This window comes from Coloeus monedula (assembly GCF_965178545.1).
Source record: "Coloeus monedula genome assembly, chromosome: Z".
NCBI lineage: Eukaryota > Metazoa > Chordata > Aves > Passeriformes > Corvidae > Coloeus > Coloeus monedula.
The window spans coordinates 47,628,457-47,644,783 of NC_138822.1; the positions used below are offsets into that span (position 1 = coordinate 47,628,457).

General features: G+C 36.3%; 1 protein-coding gene across 1 annotated transcript in view; it reads right to left on the minus strand.

Annotated features, from left to right (window-relative positions):
• Positions 1–1,599: 1,599 nt before the first annotated feature.
• The window catches only part of CNTNAP4 (contactin associated protein family member 4), a gene marked incomplete at both ends in the record, with an annotated part of 207,427 nt that continues 192,699 nt past the window's right edge, over positions 1,600–16,327 (minus strand). The window contains 5 exons of the mRNA XM_082301928.1: positions 1,600–1,793; positions 4,833–4,904; positions 5,264–5,482; positions 13,260–13,347; positions 14,973–15,106. Coding sequence (XP_082158054.1) covers positions 1,600–1,793; positions 4,833–4,904; positions 5,264–5,482; positions 13,260–13,347; positions 14,973–15,106 — 707 coding nt within the window. The remainder of the gene's footprint in view (positions 1,794–4,832; positions 4,905–5,263; positions 5,483–13,259; positions 13,348–14,972; positions 15,107–16,327) is intronic.

Here is a 16,327-nt window from a genome sequence, read left to right on the forward strand (position 1 = left end):
GTCTTTATAATGTTGTTAGGCACCTATGAAAAACATTTTCTACATTTCACAATCTAGGGTCTAGCTTTGATTCTTCGAGTAGAAAAACAATGACTGTTCTCATTGCTTTCAATGGGAGTAGATATAAATAAATTCTGGAAGATATTTCGATTTTAAACCCAAGTCTACAAGGTCACAGAATTCCTGTTTGTTTTCTCAGATCCAAACTCTAGACACCCAGTCATCTGACTGGGGAAAACCGAAAAATGCTTTGTGTGGGTTAGTTACCTAAAAATTATCATCTAATGCCATTTATGATGCCTTCCATCCAATTCCTGTATGTCTCTTCCAAAAGACACATACCTTCTGCAAAATCTGTGACATTCACATCAGGCCACATGGGTATCTCAAATACCCTATAGTGTCTGAAGTGACGTTACAATCTTCTCCTTAGACAACTTAAACCTAGCCTTCAAATTTAACAATTTGTACAACAAAATAGATAGCTTTCATTTACTCTGTCAGCATAGTAAGCACCTGTTTAATTTTGAGTGATGTAATCAGACCTTATCTCACAGAGGTATAGTAGGTACTATTAAGAGTGAAGAACAAACGTGTTCATGTAGCAGACACTGTATAACTTCTGTAACTTAGAACAAATTAGATTTGAGGTCTGGAGCAAATCATAGATACAAGAGCTCCAGAGACTACATCCCAGATAGTGCAGGGAGCATTACTTCTTGACAGAAGCATCATCACTAATTTCCAGGGACAGTAACCTTGATCATATTTTCGTGTTTTCACTCTCGATAAATTAACTATTGTTAGTCTATTACTTGACCTTTCCAAGCATAGGTCTTGCCTTTTTTCCCCTCAATCTTATTCAAAATACCCAGAATGTGCATGAGTCTCTTGGTGCCATCGCCTGACCATAAGTGAAAACCTACTGCAAAAAAGATTTTAAAACATTTCAACCCACTGTACACTCTTCACTTCTGCTAAGCCTGCCAAAAGGAAGGGATAATGACAATTATCAGTCCCAGGGGAAATAAACACAGTTCATTTTGGACGCCAAATGCCATGGCTCACAAGCAGATGCTGACACCAGCCAACAACAGCTCAAAAGGCATTTTCACTTTGAGGAAGTAAGAGGGATCACCATAATGCAGCACAGCAGAATTTCTTTAGTAACACAAAGTATTAGAATCTACCTTTCACCTTGAACAAAAATCATCAATCAAATTTTAAAGAAAAGGATAGGAATAAATTCATAACAATTTTCCCATTCAAAAATCATATTCAGTGTGTACATTAAACTTCAGTTGTAGAAGATCACATTAGAACAGTCGGAAACTACCAACAATGAAATTGGTTACAATATCTAATTCACTGTTACATAAAATGCATTTACGGTATAATAGCTAAGAAATGCATGTAATTTAAAGAGGCCCGCTACAGCAATCACTGAGACTGAACATATTGAGTATAGTAAGTCTCAAATCCATTGCATTTAGAGTAGTGTGCAAGAACTTCTTCTGTCCAGTGAGAGCCTCCCTGGTTTAGCAAGAAAGTCAGACTGTCACATTATTATATTAGATTAAATCAAATCATTAATGACAATCAGAAGAAGTATTCCTTTTGATTTTCATTGGCTGTGTTTTGCATGCTGAGCTCACTTTTCAATGCAGATTCAGCACTGTCTTCATTTTCAGATCCTTTTGCCTCATTTTTTGAGTATATGCCTTTTTTTTTATAAATGCGTATGGCTATGGCCGTGATGCAAAATAGGATGAATATGACAACTGCTATCACACCTACAAGAAGAAAAGAGAAAAAAATAATGAGAAAGGACAGACAAATAGTAGGCCAGAGAGCAGAACAAAGAAGAAATTACTACATCACATAATGGAAGGGTTTACAGGAAAGCCTGAGAGATGAGAAGCCGTTATCTGCTTTCAAATCAGAAACAGCATTGTAGCATAAGCTTCATGCTGATTGTTTTGAAATTTTGCACACTATTAATAATAATAATAATAATTTTTAAAAAGTCCACAGAAAATTATGATTTCTGAAGTTTTTGAATGGAAAACCACTAGCGGCCTTAGAGTATTTTCAATGAGAGGGTTTCTTTTTCTCCTTTACTATCCAGCCCTAGATCTCTGCTGGTCCGGAAACTCAAGCCACTGCAGATAAGGAAGTGTAACGTGAGATACTTCTCAGAGAGATAAGCATGACCTTCCAGACGGCCAGCCCACCTTCTCTCTTCCTCATTCATTCTGTCATAATGGTCTTAGGACCTTAGGTTCATGAGACAAGAGGATGGGCAGGAGAGGAATTTGAGGAGAAGTGAAACAGAAGGGAAATGGATCATGCTTGTCACAGAGGCAGAAAGTAGAACTAGGCTGTTGGGATGAAAAGAGCACTAAGCAGTCTGGAAAACAGTTGTAATGCAGTGGCTCAGCTATACTAGACAAAGGGACAATCTATTGTACAACTTGGTCACCACTGCAAGAAAAATAAAAATACCTAATCCCTTAGCACTCTAGATAAAAACAAAGCATCCAAAATTCAGCAATGTCATTTTTCTTGTTCTCTAATATGAGCAGCCATCCATCATTGTAGGAATATAAAGGTTTTAATACAGTATCCCCTTCTCTGAAATGAACTTTGCAATCTAAGTAAATCTTGTTCTCATTTAGATTCATTAGAACAGTCATTCTTTTCTTTCAATCACAGTAAATGCTCTCTCAAAGGACTTTTCTATAAACATGTTTTGGCTTAAGTAGCTGAACTGGTACGATTTTCAGTTTTACTCATTTAAGGGTACTTAACATTAAACTTTTACTGAATATTGCACTGCTTACTTTGTTTTGACTTTTAAACAAACATAGTTAAGCAGTAGAAAAATGGTGAGTGGATATTCCCAAATGTGTTTAATAACAATAAAATGGTACTGTTATTATTATCTTAAAAGGATTGTAACTATTGTAGCTTGAAGTTAAAAAATGACTTTGTTGTTAGCACACTTAAAAATCCCCACCCACACTAAGTTACCTAGTACATAGTGATCTGTATGTACAGATACTTATGTAAAATAATACTAATCTTTTGAAACAGTAAAGCAAGTTTTGACAAAGCTACATGTGAAAAACTCAGAAAACATATTTTTAAATTCTTACCTTCCTGAAATCAATGGTAAAATTCTCATTTGATGTGTATAAAATTATACAGATGTAAGTATCACTTTAAAAGCAGGGAACCTTCTAGGCTTAATAATCTCTCATTTTAGTATCTTTGGTACTACTCTCTTAAAGGTCACTAGTCATGCAGTGTGCTTTTGGCAGGCACTGACCATAGCAGGTTTCACTGTTTAAATCGAAGACACACAGGTGACTGCAGGTTCTTATCTCAACCATCCATAGCCCTAAACATTTTTAACCTCAATAAGAAACCTGGACAGTTTTATTCTACTAAATTCCAATATTTCATTTGTCTTCTGAGGCTTTAAAACTCTTAGAAAGTAAACCTTCTCAAAATTTAAATTTTAAAAGATAGAGGGGATGACCCATTGCCCTCTTTCTGTCAAAGTATCGATGCAAATTGAAACAGAATTATACTGCCACTACATCATCTTCATGAGTGAAAACAAGTTTTATTTCCTCACCTCCTCCCGAAAGAAATGCTCCTTGAAATTCTCATAGAGGATGATTGTCACAGGAGACAATACTATGCCTTGCAAGAAAATTGGAACTGATAGAGACATATACTTGCTTAAATACTGGTAAAAGGAGTTGAGTTTTTCCCAAGGGTCCCCAATACCAAACTGTCCCTATTAGGCTCACTTGAGTACTTATTTCTGCTGAAGAGACAGAACTGGTAGGTTTCATATGAAGATCCATATGAGATGGATTCTTCACACAGGATTCATATGAGATAGATCTTAAGGACAATCATCCAGAAAGGCAGAGTAATGGAACCTGTATATCCTGATTATCAGTCCTGTACTTTAAGCACAGGCATCTGTCCTAAGCTTTATACTGTATTTGTTCTGACAGTCATAAACAGTAAAGGGACTATCAACATATTCACTTCAGAAGTGACTGAATTTTACATGGTTCTTCCTCTATTCCTCTGATAAAAAAAAATTATTTTGAAAAAAGTTATGAATCATCATTTGTAGTTCTATATGAGCTGATAGAAATGTCCAAAAGAAATAGAAATAAAATGAAGAAGAGATATTTCAAACCAACAGCAATTATTTTTATTATTATTGTTTTAACATGCATTTTAATTTTAAGCTGTAAATCAATGCAAGTGAAAGTCCTTCCAAGAGTACATTGCCTTCCAAATAGGAAACCAGGATGAAATTTCCTCAGACTGTCAGAGGATTGATTCAAGCAGTATTAAATACCATATTCTCAAGAAAAAATCTTTGTTGCTCAGATTTATTAAAGAAGATTTTGAACTTGACTTTGTAGCAAAAGGTAATTTTTGGTAAAGTCAAGAAGAAACAATGGTTCTTTCTTAAATACATGCTTTTTTCACAACAAATCCAGGTACCTTTTAAAGTCAGAGACACCACTATTATGCAGGTTGGAATTCCGTCCTTACTACCTTGTTTTTCAGCAGAATATTTCAATATATGGAAACACTTATGGCATAAATTTATGTAAGAAAATAAAAGAGCAATCAATTGTATTTTAAAACAATGCTTGATTTTTATCTGTCTACCAATTGCAGTAAAAGGAAGATCTTTTACTACTCTCTGTATGCACACAAAGCTAAACTGACTTCACGTCATCATTGACAGATTCATAGTTAGAAAAAAAAGTTTCCTGTAGAGTCCCCATTACCTCCAATAATTGCAGAGTCACTTCTGATTGCATTAGCTAAGGGCTTTCCCTCATCTATTGGTCCAGAGTGATCTGCAGCAGGGAAAAAAAAAAGAAAATTACAGAAAAATAGAAGAGCTTTTTTTAAAGAAATTCTCACACTATTACAGCTCATTTACAATGTGGTACAGTGGCAGTAGTGTGGGTCAGTAAGCATGTATAGAACAACAATGTAGATGACACCTTGCAGAGAAAAAAAGAAAAATGTAAACATTCAGACAAATTGAGAAAGGCTAGAGAGAAGGAAGTAAGTACATATAAAAGAGAATTATTTACAAAGTACTCCTGAGATGTTAACCTGCATGAAATAAAAAGTCAGTTGTGATTCAGGTCATGAGTACTCTATTTAGATTTTGCTTCAGAGATCAGAACAAGTGATAACCATATGCTACCTGCAAATGAATGGGTTGTTTCACTTGATGTTGAGTCAGCTCCAGTTAAAGCACCACAGTTGGATTCAGTGAAACGCCCTTTTACAATGACAGGGGCTGAGCTGCTGTGGTGCAGTGCAGCCTTCAAAGGAGCAATGTGGTTGAACTGCACTGAAGAGAGACAGCCAATAAACCCCTGAGAGTTTGCCTTCATAGTTTCCTCATCTACATCGCTGTTTTCTGTTAATCAAAAGGAACAGAAAACAATTAATCATAGTGCGAATGTACAAAATAAAGTGTCAGAAGAATAAATGAATAATTAACCTGTGTTCCTCTGAGTATATTTGAGTTGCAGCAACATATGTAGATTCACAAAAATCCCTTTCTTGTCTGACTTTAATGAAAAGACAGTCAGATATATTCAAACCCCCCTTTTTTTGAACAGATGACAGTTGCTAATCTGCTGAGGGAAATGCTTTTAAATTACTACAGCAAGTTCCAAAGCAAAAAGTTTCTATTGTAACTAAAGAATTTAAATTAAAATGCAACACTTTTTCATTCTGCAAAAATATAACAATGAAGAATGAATTCTAGAAAAATGCATTTTGTTGGACTTCTTCTCATAAATAAACATTTTTGGAACATATTCATTCCATAGATTCCTATATCTACTCCATTCTAGCACCATCAAGTCTGTCAAAACAAAAAAAATTCTCTGAAGATCTCAGATCCTGGAAATCCATCAAGATATTTTTTGTGACATTTTATAAAATTAATAGTGTTCCAATTTATTATACATTTTAAAACATGATACCATTATTATTACAACAAAGGGGGAGGGAAAAAAAAGAAGATACCTCCTCACTTATTCTCCTGAATTGCCTTTCTGAATACATGATGCATGTACACTGAATGTTAGAACTCTCCATTTATTCACCAGGTAATGCTCACTAATGCACCACTTTTGATGTGGAAAACAAACAGTTTATTTACTCTCACAGTTCTAATTTAAGCACAAACTCTGGAAGTACTAGTTATAAAAAGAGGACTCCTAAGGGAAGTAAACTTGCAAATAAAATGGGAATTTCATCTCATTAATTTTCGCTTCCAATTTATCCTGGAATCCACTAATGATGAACCCGTGATCTTTACAATGGCTACCATAATAATTTTAAGTTTTACAGTACACCCCTTATTAAAATCTAGGTTAATGGCGAAAAATGGGATAATGTGTTCAGGCAGAATGTTGCAAAATAGCAGAGCAGCATTTTCCTCAATTAAACTTTCCTTATTGCAGTGATGATATACTAACATATAGATATATGTCAGCCAAAAGTCTGCTCACCTACACTGATGGACTACATAAAATGTTGGCTGCTTAACTGTCTCTGCTTTGTTTGCAGCTTTTCCCGATATTTGCCTCTATGCACTGAAGGATCTGCTATGACGGGACATCTTAAGAAAAAGATTAATACTGGAGTGGCAAGAAAACATTGTCCCAAACCCCCTGTGATAAAAATATATACCTCTAAATATGAGTAAGATTGAAAACCTCAAGAGGAGAGTGGTTGCTACTATTTTTCAGTTCCTATATGAATCATTTATTAAACTGCATATATGTATAATAGGAAAGGAAATATTTAAAATCCTTTGATTTCACCTGACTCCTTAACGAGAAAATATTTCTGGGATAAAGTAAAGCTTTATATTGGATCAGGCAATCTTGATGATGAAAGTGAAAGGGAAGACCATCATCATCCACTTTCATGCTAAAGTAAAATTTAACTGATTGAAAATGACACTCAAAACCACTCACAAGTTGTTTATTGGAAACTGTAGATTACAGTAAACTGAAGTTACACATCCTTAAGTATCTTAACAGCAATTCATTTGCTAAGTGTATCCAAGTTCACCATAGACAAAATTACTCCACCTACATTGTCTTCTTAAATAAAACAAACAAAAAATCCCTCAAAAGCAAAACACACTCAGTAACTCTCTTTATTTCGATGTCTTGAAGTGGCTACCTGAAAAGAGGCTAGACAAGATTAAGAGAATGAAAGCAGGTATGAACTGAGGGCCCTTCAATAGGTACTTCAATAGTCAAAAGCCTCCAAGGGTCTCCACCCTTTGACACTGAGTCATGGGTTTTTCACACTTTTATAAGTTCGGTCTATTTGCATATCAGGGTTAATTCTCCAATCACAATTTCAGGTAATGATGTAATTACCCCAAGTTTGCTTCCCCCATTCAGAGACTTAGTTTACATATTTCTGGGTCTAGGAACACAAGGTGTCGTTGAGTCCAGGCCCAGAGAGGGTTTGTCATGTCTAACCAGGATATGAGAACAGTAGCTAACATGCTATGGAGTTTCACACTAAAGCAGTACAGGATCTGAATAAAAGCTAAATCCTAAGGCCTCACTTTAACTCTGCTTCAACCATTTGTCCTCATGAAGAAGTCAAGCAGAAAGTCAGCAGACACACAGCTCCTATCAGAACATGTTAAGACAAGAACTGTGATGCTTCCTAATAGCTTTAAGCCTTATATTATGTCACCCAAAACTGCCCCCAGCACTCGAGGTGAGGCTGCCCCAGTGCAGAGCAGAGCGGGACAATCCCCTCCCTTGCCCGGCTGGCAATGCTGTGCCTGATGCACCCCAGGACACAGCTGGCCCTCCTGGCTGCCAGGGCACTGCTGACTCATGTTCAACTTTCCATCAGCCAGGACACCCATGTCCCTTTCTGCAATGCTGCTTTCCAGCAGCTCATTCCCCAGTCTGTCTTTACATCCACTACAGATTCTGGAACTTGTCTTTGTTAAACTTCATATAGTTTGGTAACTGCCAATCCCTCTAATTTGTTGATGTCTCTCTGCAGGGCCTCTCTGCCTTCAACGGAGTCAATAGTTCCTCTTAATTTAGTATAATTCACTGTCAAACTTACTGTACCTTCGAGTGCTGCATCCAAGTAATTTATGAAGATGTTGAAGGGAACACAGCCAAGGATGGGGCCCTGTGGAACCCCAGCAGTGACAGGTCCCCAGTCTGATGTCACTCCATTCACTGTAACCCTTTGTGCCCAACACATCAGTCAGTTGCTCACCCATTACATGATGAGCTTATCCAGCTGTGGGCTGGACATTTTGTCCAGAGAGACAGCTTCAAAAGATTTACTAAAAAAGATTACATCAACTGGCTTCCCTGGATCAACAAGGTGGGTTACATTGTCATGAAAGGAAATCAGGTTTGATAAGCAGGACTTTCCTCTCATGGACCTGTACTGGGTGTGACTGATGACTGCATTGTCCTTCAGCTGTTTTTCAATACCTTCCAGAATAATCTTCTCCAAAATTATACCGGGCACTGAAGTGAGACTGACATGCCTGTAGTTTCCAGGGTCAATCTTCTTGCCCTCCTTGAAACCTGGGACAACATTGCCAGCTTCCAGTCAGCTGGAACTTGTACAGATTCCACCATTCAAAAACAACTGAGAGAGGCCTGGCAGTGACATCAGCCAGCACTTTGAGTATTCTCACTTGAATCCCATCAAGTCCCACAGACTTATAGGGATTCAGGTGGAGCACGAGATTCTCACAACTTTTGTTTGAAGAAAAAAACTGAATCATGTTCAAATGCAGAAGAGCTAAGAAAAGTACTTCTCCAACTGAAGATAATTCTTAAAAAAAACAGAGCTTCCTTGTGTGGTTTTCCTGAACAAAAATTTTCAAGTACATGAAATACATTATTTCATATTTTATTAACTCCTTATGTTTAGACATCTTCACTGCAACAAACACTCATTACTTGTTTCCTCTGCCTTCATGAATTCTTCTTCAGTCTCTGGATAGGACTTCATAGGAATCAGAACCCAAAGCAATCAGATTTCTAAAAGAAATAGGAACTCTCCTTTGAAAGGGTGAGAAACATATGTTCTCCTCAGGACAGTTTCTGAGACAAATTGGGCTGAGTTCCCCACAGGTCATTGTAACTGTGCTTTTCACTGCTGTGTTACTGCAAAGCCATCATATAACCAAAGAAAATTCCACCTCTGAATTTTTTTAAGTGTATGGTTCTTTGGGAGAGACAATATTGGTCCTGGTCAAAAAACACTGTTATTTGTCTAAAAATTTACATTTCCATAAATTTAATCAAATGCATTTTTAAGTAAATTGGTATAAGCCTTGATATGCTATTTTATAATAAAGATAAAAGAAACTTTTATTCTGTACTGGTCATCATGGTATTAACCTTATCTGAGTTTCACTGCAATAAACCACTACACTTCAAAATATTATACATTCCTGATTCAATTTTATCATCAAATTGTAAAGTTTGGAAATATTTGTAATAATTTTCTTGTAGTAGTTTATATTTCAGCTAATATTGCTTTAAATTTACGCTTAAATTTTAAATGATCATTCTCTTTTCCATGTTCTGTGCATTTTCTGTGCATACATACCAGTTCTTTTCTGGAATGTGAGTTCTATATATAAAATTTACATTTCAAAAGTGTATGTTTCTGTTTGTGTCAGAGGTACTTAGTTATTTTTCCAGTCAGAAAACAGATCAGCTACACTGAGATTCTCTGAATTATAACTAAAAAACAATTAAGATTTTTTTATGGTCTATAAACAAGATTTCTAAATTTCTTTAATATATTTTAAGCTACTTAGCATTTGGTAATTGTCCTCATAAAAACAACTACCACTGTATGCATTTTATTACATATTTAAAATTATTCTTCCACCTTTTTTAGATAACACTCTCATAACTGAAAACAACAACCACCTATTTGACAGATAAGAATTAACTGGATCTCCTTATCCAAATAGTTGTATGCAACAGCTCAATGTCTAAATAGGGATTGGTGACAGGTAGTGTTCCTCTGGGGCCCACAGTGGTATCATTGCTGTTCAGTATCTTTGCTAATGACACTGAGACTAGGAGACTGAGTGCATCTGAAGCAAGGCTGTGGATGACACTAAACTGAGTTGTTTAGCTGACATACCTGGGAGATGGAATGCCACCCAGAGGGACACTGACAGGCTTGAGGACTGGGACCAGGTGAATCTCATGAAATTCAAAAATGGCAAGTGCAAAGTTCTGCACCTGGATCTGGGCAATCCCCAGTATCAATACAGACTGGGGGGCAAATGGATTGAGAACACCGTTAAGAGAAAGACTTGGTGATGAAAAATAGGATATGACCCAGCAATGCTTGCACTTCAGACAGCAAGTATTATCTTGGGCTGTACATGAAGATGTGCAGTGAGCAGACTGAGGGAGATTATTTTCCTCCCTCCATTCCACTCTTGTGAGATCCCTCCTCCAAGCATTGTGTCCAGTTCTGGGATTCCCAGCACAGGTCAGAGTGGAACCTGTTAGAGCTGGCACAGGGAAGAAACACAAACATGTTCAGAAGGCTAGAACACTTCTCATATGAAGAAAGTCTGAGAAAATTGGGGCTGTTCAGCATGGAGAAGAGAAGGCTCCAGGGAGGCCTTACAGTAGAGACTTATTGCCTCCCACTCAGTCACATGATGGACTATTTCAGATAATGTTTTTCTTTTCAGTAGAAGATTATTTTGGAAAATGTGTTTTCTACTATTATGACAGTGTCTCTGGGTGTATTATGATGGCAGAAACATTGATTTAACCAAGCTCTTATACTATTCCCAAGGTATATGGGGAAAAAAAGGTAGATTTATATGGTTTCTGGAGGGGCCACCTCTGGTATATAGTAAAGGAATTCCTCTAAACAAAACCACATGCAACTTAATGTGAAGAAAAAACTTCTTTGATGTTCTGATTATATAAAGCATATAAATAGTTCCTATAAGCCTGGAGAAACATTATGAATTAATATATTGCCTATAAAAATTTGACAAGAGAATTCAACATCTTCTATGTCACATACCACATATTTCTTAAGAGGAAACACGAAGGGTGCTGGGCCTGTTTGACCTCAAGAAGAGATGACTGAGAGGGGACCTCATGAATGCCTATAAAGTATCTGAAGGGTGGATAGCAAGAGGATGGATTCTGGCTCTGCTTAGTAGTGGCAAGCAATAGGACAAGAGACAATGGGCACACACTGATGCACAGGAAGTTCCACCTCAGCATGGGGAAGAACTTCTTTACTGTGTGGGTGACTGCACTGGCACAGGTTGCCCAGAGAGGTTGTGGAGACTCCCTCACTGGAGGTATTCAAAAACCATCTGGACACAATCCTGTGCCATGCGCTTCAGGATGACCCTGCTTGAGCAGGGAGGCTGGACCAGATGACCCACTGTGATCCCTTCCAACCTTATTTAGTGATTCTGTAATCAGTTTTCTGCATTTATTTCTACAAAAAAATCTATGTTAACACATTGGTTTACTTCAGGAGATTTTTAAAGAATAGGAAACCGCCATTTCTTTGCAGCAGTTTACTGGCTCAATGTTCAAGTACCAATGAGTTTACTTACCAAATTTTGTTTTGGGACATGGGTCATAATTTCTGCTAAAATTTGTGTTTATTAATAATAGACAGAATTGTTTTCAGTAACAGTGGTAACTTGAGTGCCATATCAAATTATAAAAATTTAAGACCTAGAAACTTAGATGTATTTTTTTTCCAATAATCCATATTTTGATAAATTTTTTAGTCTACACTTCCTCTAAGTCTACTTGTGGAAGGGCTAAAATCATCAGTCTAACTACAATATTGTGGAAAGTTTAGGGCAGCCTTATATATATATATGCCACAACCTATACCCTTCTCGTTTCATATCATTTAATAAAAAGTGTTATTAAAGAATCTTTGCTTGATCTGGGAATTTAAAAACATACTTTAAGTATTTAACATCTTCACTAGTGATATTGACAGCTGGATTGAGTGCACCCTCAGCCAGTTTGCCAATTACCCCAAGCAGTATAATGCAGTCGATGTTGGAAGGAAGAGATGACATTTAGAGGTACCTTGTAAGGCTTGAACGTCTGCAAACCTCATGAACTTCAGCAAGGCAAGTGCAAGGTCCTGCCCTGGGGAAGGGCAATCCCCAGCATAAATACAGGCTGGTTGAAGAATGGACTGAGAGCAGCCCTGAGGAGAAGGACTTGGGGCTGTTGGTGGACAAGAAGCACAGCATGGGCCAGTAATTTGCTCTTGCAGCCCAAAAGCCATTTGTATCCTGGAACTGTTCAGGGCCAGGTTGGATGCAGCTTTGAGAAACCTTGTCTAGGGGAAGGTGTCCCTGCCTATCACAGGGGGATTGGAAGATGTTCTGGCATACAGCAGGGGTGTTGGAACTAGATGATCTTTTAAGTCCTTTCCAACCCAAATGATTCTATGATTCTATGAAATTACTTTAGAAGAATGAGGAATATCCTTTAAATTTGCACCAGCACCAAATCTTCCTCTATCACTGGGTTTTAACAATGCAAAAGGTGTGAAAATAACAAGGTCTTGAGAATTGTATTCCAAGCTATTGCTATATTCTTTCAAGAACATAAAAACAAATGGTCATTGTAGATAGGTAAATTTAATTTTGATCATTATTGCAGAGAAACAGACATATTTTGAAGAATCATCACTAGACAAAGAATCTCCAACAAAGATTTGACTTACATTACCATATTCTTAACTGTTTGCATCAAAAGCTAATCACAGGAAGTTTTTCAAGTACGACACGTGATTAATAGTATTATATCATCTTGTGTATGATTTCAATGTGATGATTTTTTTTCTCCAAAATAAAAAACGAAGTGGTGTTTCTTAATGCTTGATTGCAAAATGAGAAGGAGAGAAGTGTACAATTATTTTTAATGGAACCCACGATCATTATTTCAGGAAGCACTTATTTGTGATTATATCTGTATTTCAACAAGACTGAAGTTTCTACCTTGATTGTGACTCTGTGTCTAAATAAATCCACAGCAACAAATGTCTTTCAATGACATTCAGGTTATTATTTTTCATGCCCCGTGATGACATTTTGATCCGTGTTTTAGAAAACCCTGCAGTGTTCCACTTACCTAAAATCTTGCCAAGTGTGAGAGACTTGATTGCATTGAATTCTGTGCCTGAAGACAGAATAAACGTCATTCTTTCATTCTGGTTAACCTATAGGATGACAGAGTGAGGAACAAAGTAGAATAATGGAAGAGACAGTAGTCAATATTTTCAAAAAAGCAGGTAAGATCAAGGGTAAAAATTAAGAGGGTCTGAGGGAAGCATTTGTTATTTACAGAGTAAAAACTCATCAGGAAATAGATTATCAGCTTCCTCAGATCACTGATTATAACTGATACTTCTTAAGCATCCCACTTAATAAGCCTTTATTTATCTTATTGATTTGGCTGATTCCTTCTTTTTCACCGCTAACATAAATAAAAATAGCAAACCTTTAAGAATATGAATTAGTCTCTTTTCATTTAAAAAAGGCACTCAATATTTAACTTTATAAATATCAAATATTATATTGTAAATACTCTGCCTTCTAGGGTACCTCTAGAACAAATTCAAGCCAAGTACCAACACAAATCCAAGCTCTAGCCTCAAAACATTAAATTGTAACATACAGGTATATAGAATTAAAAAAAAAAAAAAATACTTTTTGCACATTAGTATCAACTATTTTCAAAATAAATATTTCTATTTTATCATGAAATTTCCACAAATATAACAAAAATACCCTCCTTAATAGCAACATTCCTTTGATGATGTGAAAGAGACCAAAGAAAGTTTTAAAAATAAATTATTATCTGGGTAGTACTGTATTTGTACTGTAGCTTAATGCATAATTTAAATTAAAAAAACAAAACTCAAAACCCGAAACAAACAACAGTCATACACATTTAGCAAATTTTGAAAATTTAACCATCAAACAATTAACTGCATTTTCATATAAAATTATGAAGTGATATTGACCTTTTGAAATAAAATTAACACCAAAGAGATTGGCTAACATTAATTTTGATTGCGCATCATGAGAATGTGAACTTTGCTTTTGTTGGAACCTGAAGTGCAGGGAATGTTTTTCTGAGGGACCTATTACCCCAGGGAAACACTTTTTAACCTTCGTCCATGGAGAGAGCTGACAAGGCTTTGGGATGAATTAGAATCTACAAGGGTGTTAGTTAGATGATAGTATAATATGTTGTTTGTTACAGAGTGAAAAATTTAGAGTTTTAGGTTTATTAATGTGGTAAGTAGACGAAGGCAAGATGGAGGATCCCTGTCATTTTTCAGGTCTCTTCCTTCTTCTTCACCTACTCCATTTTCTACAGTGTTGGTAGTACAAAATGATTGGTTAGAAAATGCTGCAGTACAGGACTCCGTGAATAGATAGTTCATTAGGCATTGGTAGAAAAGTCAAAATAATATACATTCCTAGTAACAACTGGGTGATTTATCTTTAAAAGGGCCTTGAGTTTCCTGCATTTTGTCTTTTGGTACTTGCTCTGCTTCATGCTATGTTGGCGGTATGTAAATTACTGACAAGATATAATAAACAATCTGAAGACTGAGAAGATCCAAAAGTCCTGTTCATCTCTTACTCCTGACAAGGACTTTCTCCCCCATCCGGGGAGGACATGTGGGGGTGAAGAACTGCCACAGCTTTGATTACTTGAGATATTAAGGCACATTTTCTTTGGGGGTAACTGCCTTGTTGCAAGTATTTACTTCATTTTTCTTATCTACTTTTTTATGATAATCCACTTTTGTTTCCCCCCTAACTGAATTACCTCTACAGAGAGCATTTCCTCTTCTCTATTAATCTTCACATGCTGCAGTTGTCCATCAGCCATGTTTTTGAAACTGATGCTGAAGACATCAGGATTTTGATGGCTATCTAGCTTGTACCTAATCTGTAAACTTCCTGCAGGGATAAAGAGAGCAAAAGGTGTAGCACACTACATACACAATAAGCAGTGTAGATCATATACTGCTTCACAGGGGTACTTCAAGGGCAAAACAAATGCTTGATTTATTTAAGGACTTAGCCATGAGAAATGGATATAAGTGAGAAATTAAAGGCAACAGAACCAGTAATAGCAATTTTGGAAGTAGGATATAGTGGCAAAAATAGTCATAAGCTGTCTCAATTTTGATTAATGAGTTAAAATTTGGGTAGAAATTTTATAAGTACTTTCAAAATTGACCTGAGAAACACTCGGTCTGGTAGCTCTCATAATTGGGACTTACCAAATATAACTCAGTAATTCAGAAGCACTGTTCTTGAATAATGTTTTCCCTGTACAGTCCTGTAAACCTCTGACCTTTTGAAAATTAAATAGAATGCAGTGTACTAACTCCTAGATCACTTTCCATTCCTCATTGTTAACTCCTAGAACACCATCTGTACACACATAATCACACAAAGTAGAACACAGAGGCAATGTAGTTTCCTTGTCAGAAACTCCTTCTCAGCTGCAGATGGACCACAACTTTCTACTCATGCTCTAGAAATCAAGTCCCATGTCACACACAGGCCAGTCATGAGCAAAACATGTTCCATGTCACATGATGGGGAGCATAATACAGCTATGTGGTAAGCACAGAACCTTCCTTGAGCACAGAACCACTGTAACTACAAAGAGTCTTCGATAAACCCTAAGATTTAACTCAGTCTCTGGGGTTTTTTTACTTAAAAAAAACAAAACCAAACTTAGATCTAGATGAGAGAATGGAAGAGAAAGACCTAACTAATAAATAATGTTCATCTTAAATAGTAACATGAATAATGTTATATGTATTTTTACAGGTATGTGTATATATATGTATTTTCTTAGGTATATAAGTAGCTTATGAAATCATTTGAATGAAATGACCTCTGATTAATTTGGGAATTAGATAATGAACTTTCAAAACTATTTTATTTCATTATTTATTTTGAGGATGGCAACTAATAGGCCTCATGAGTAGAACACAGTTCAGATAAATTTTAATTTTCATTTCCAAATTTTAAACCCCAAAAATTTCCAAAGGATTTTCAGAAATAAACATTTTTGGCAACATGGTAAGATAAAAAAAAACAGTAGTGGAAGTTGAAAGTACAGTAGGAAGAATGTTTTTCATGTGGAAAGAATTGCTTGATGCA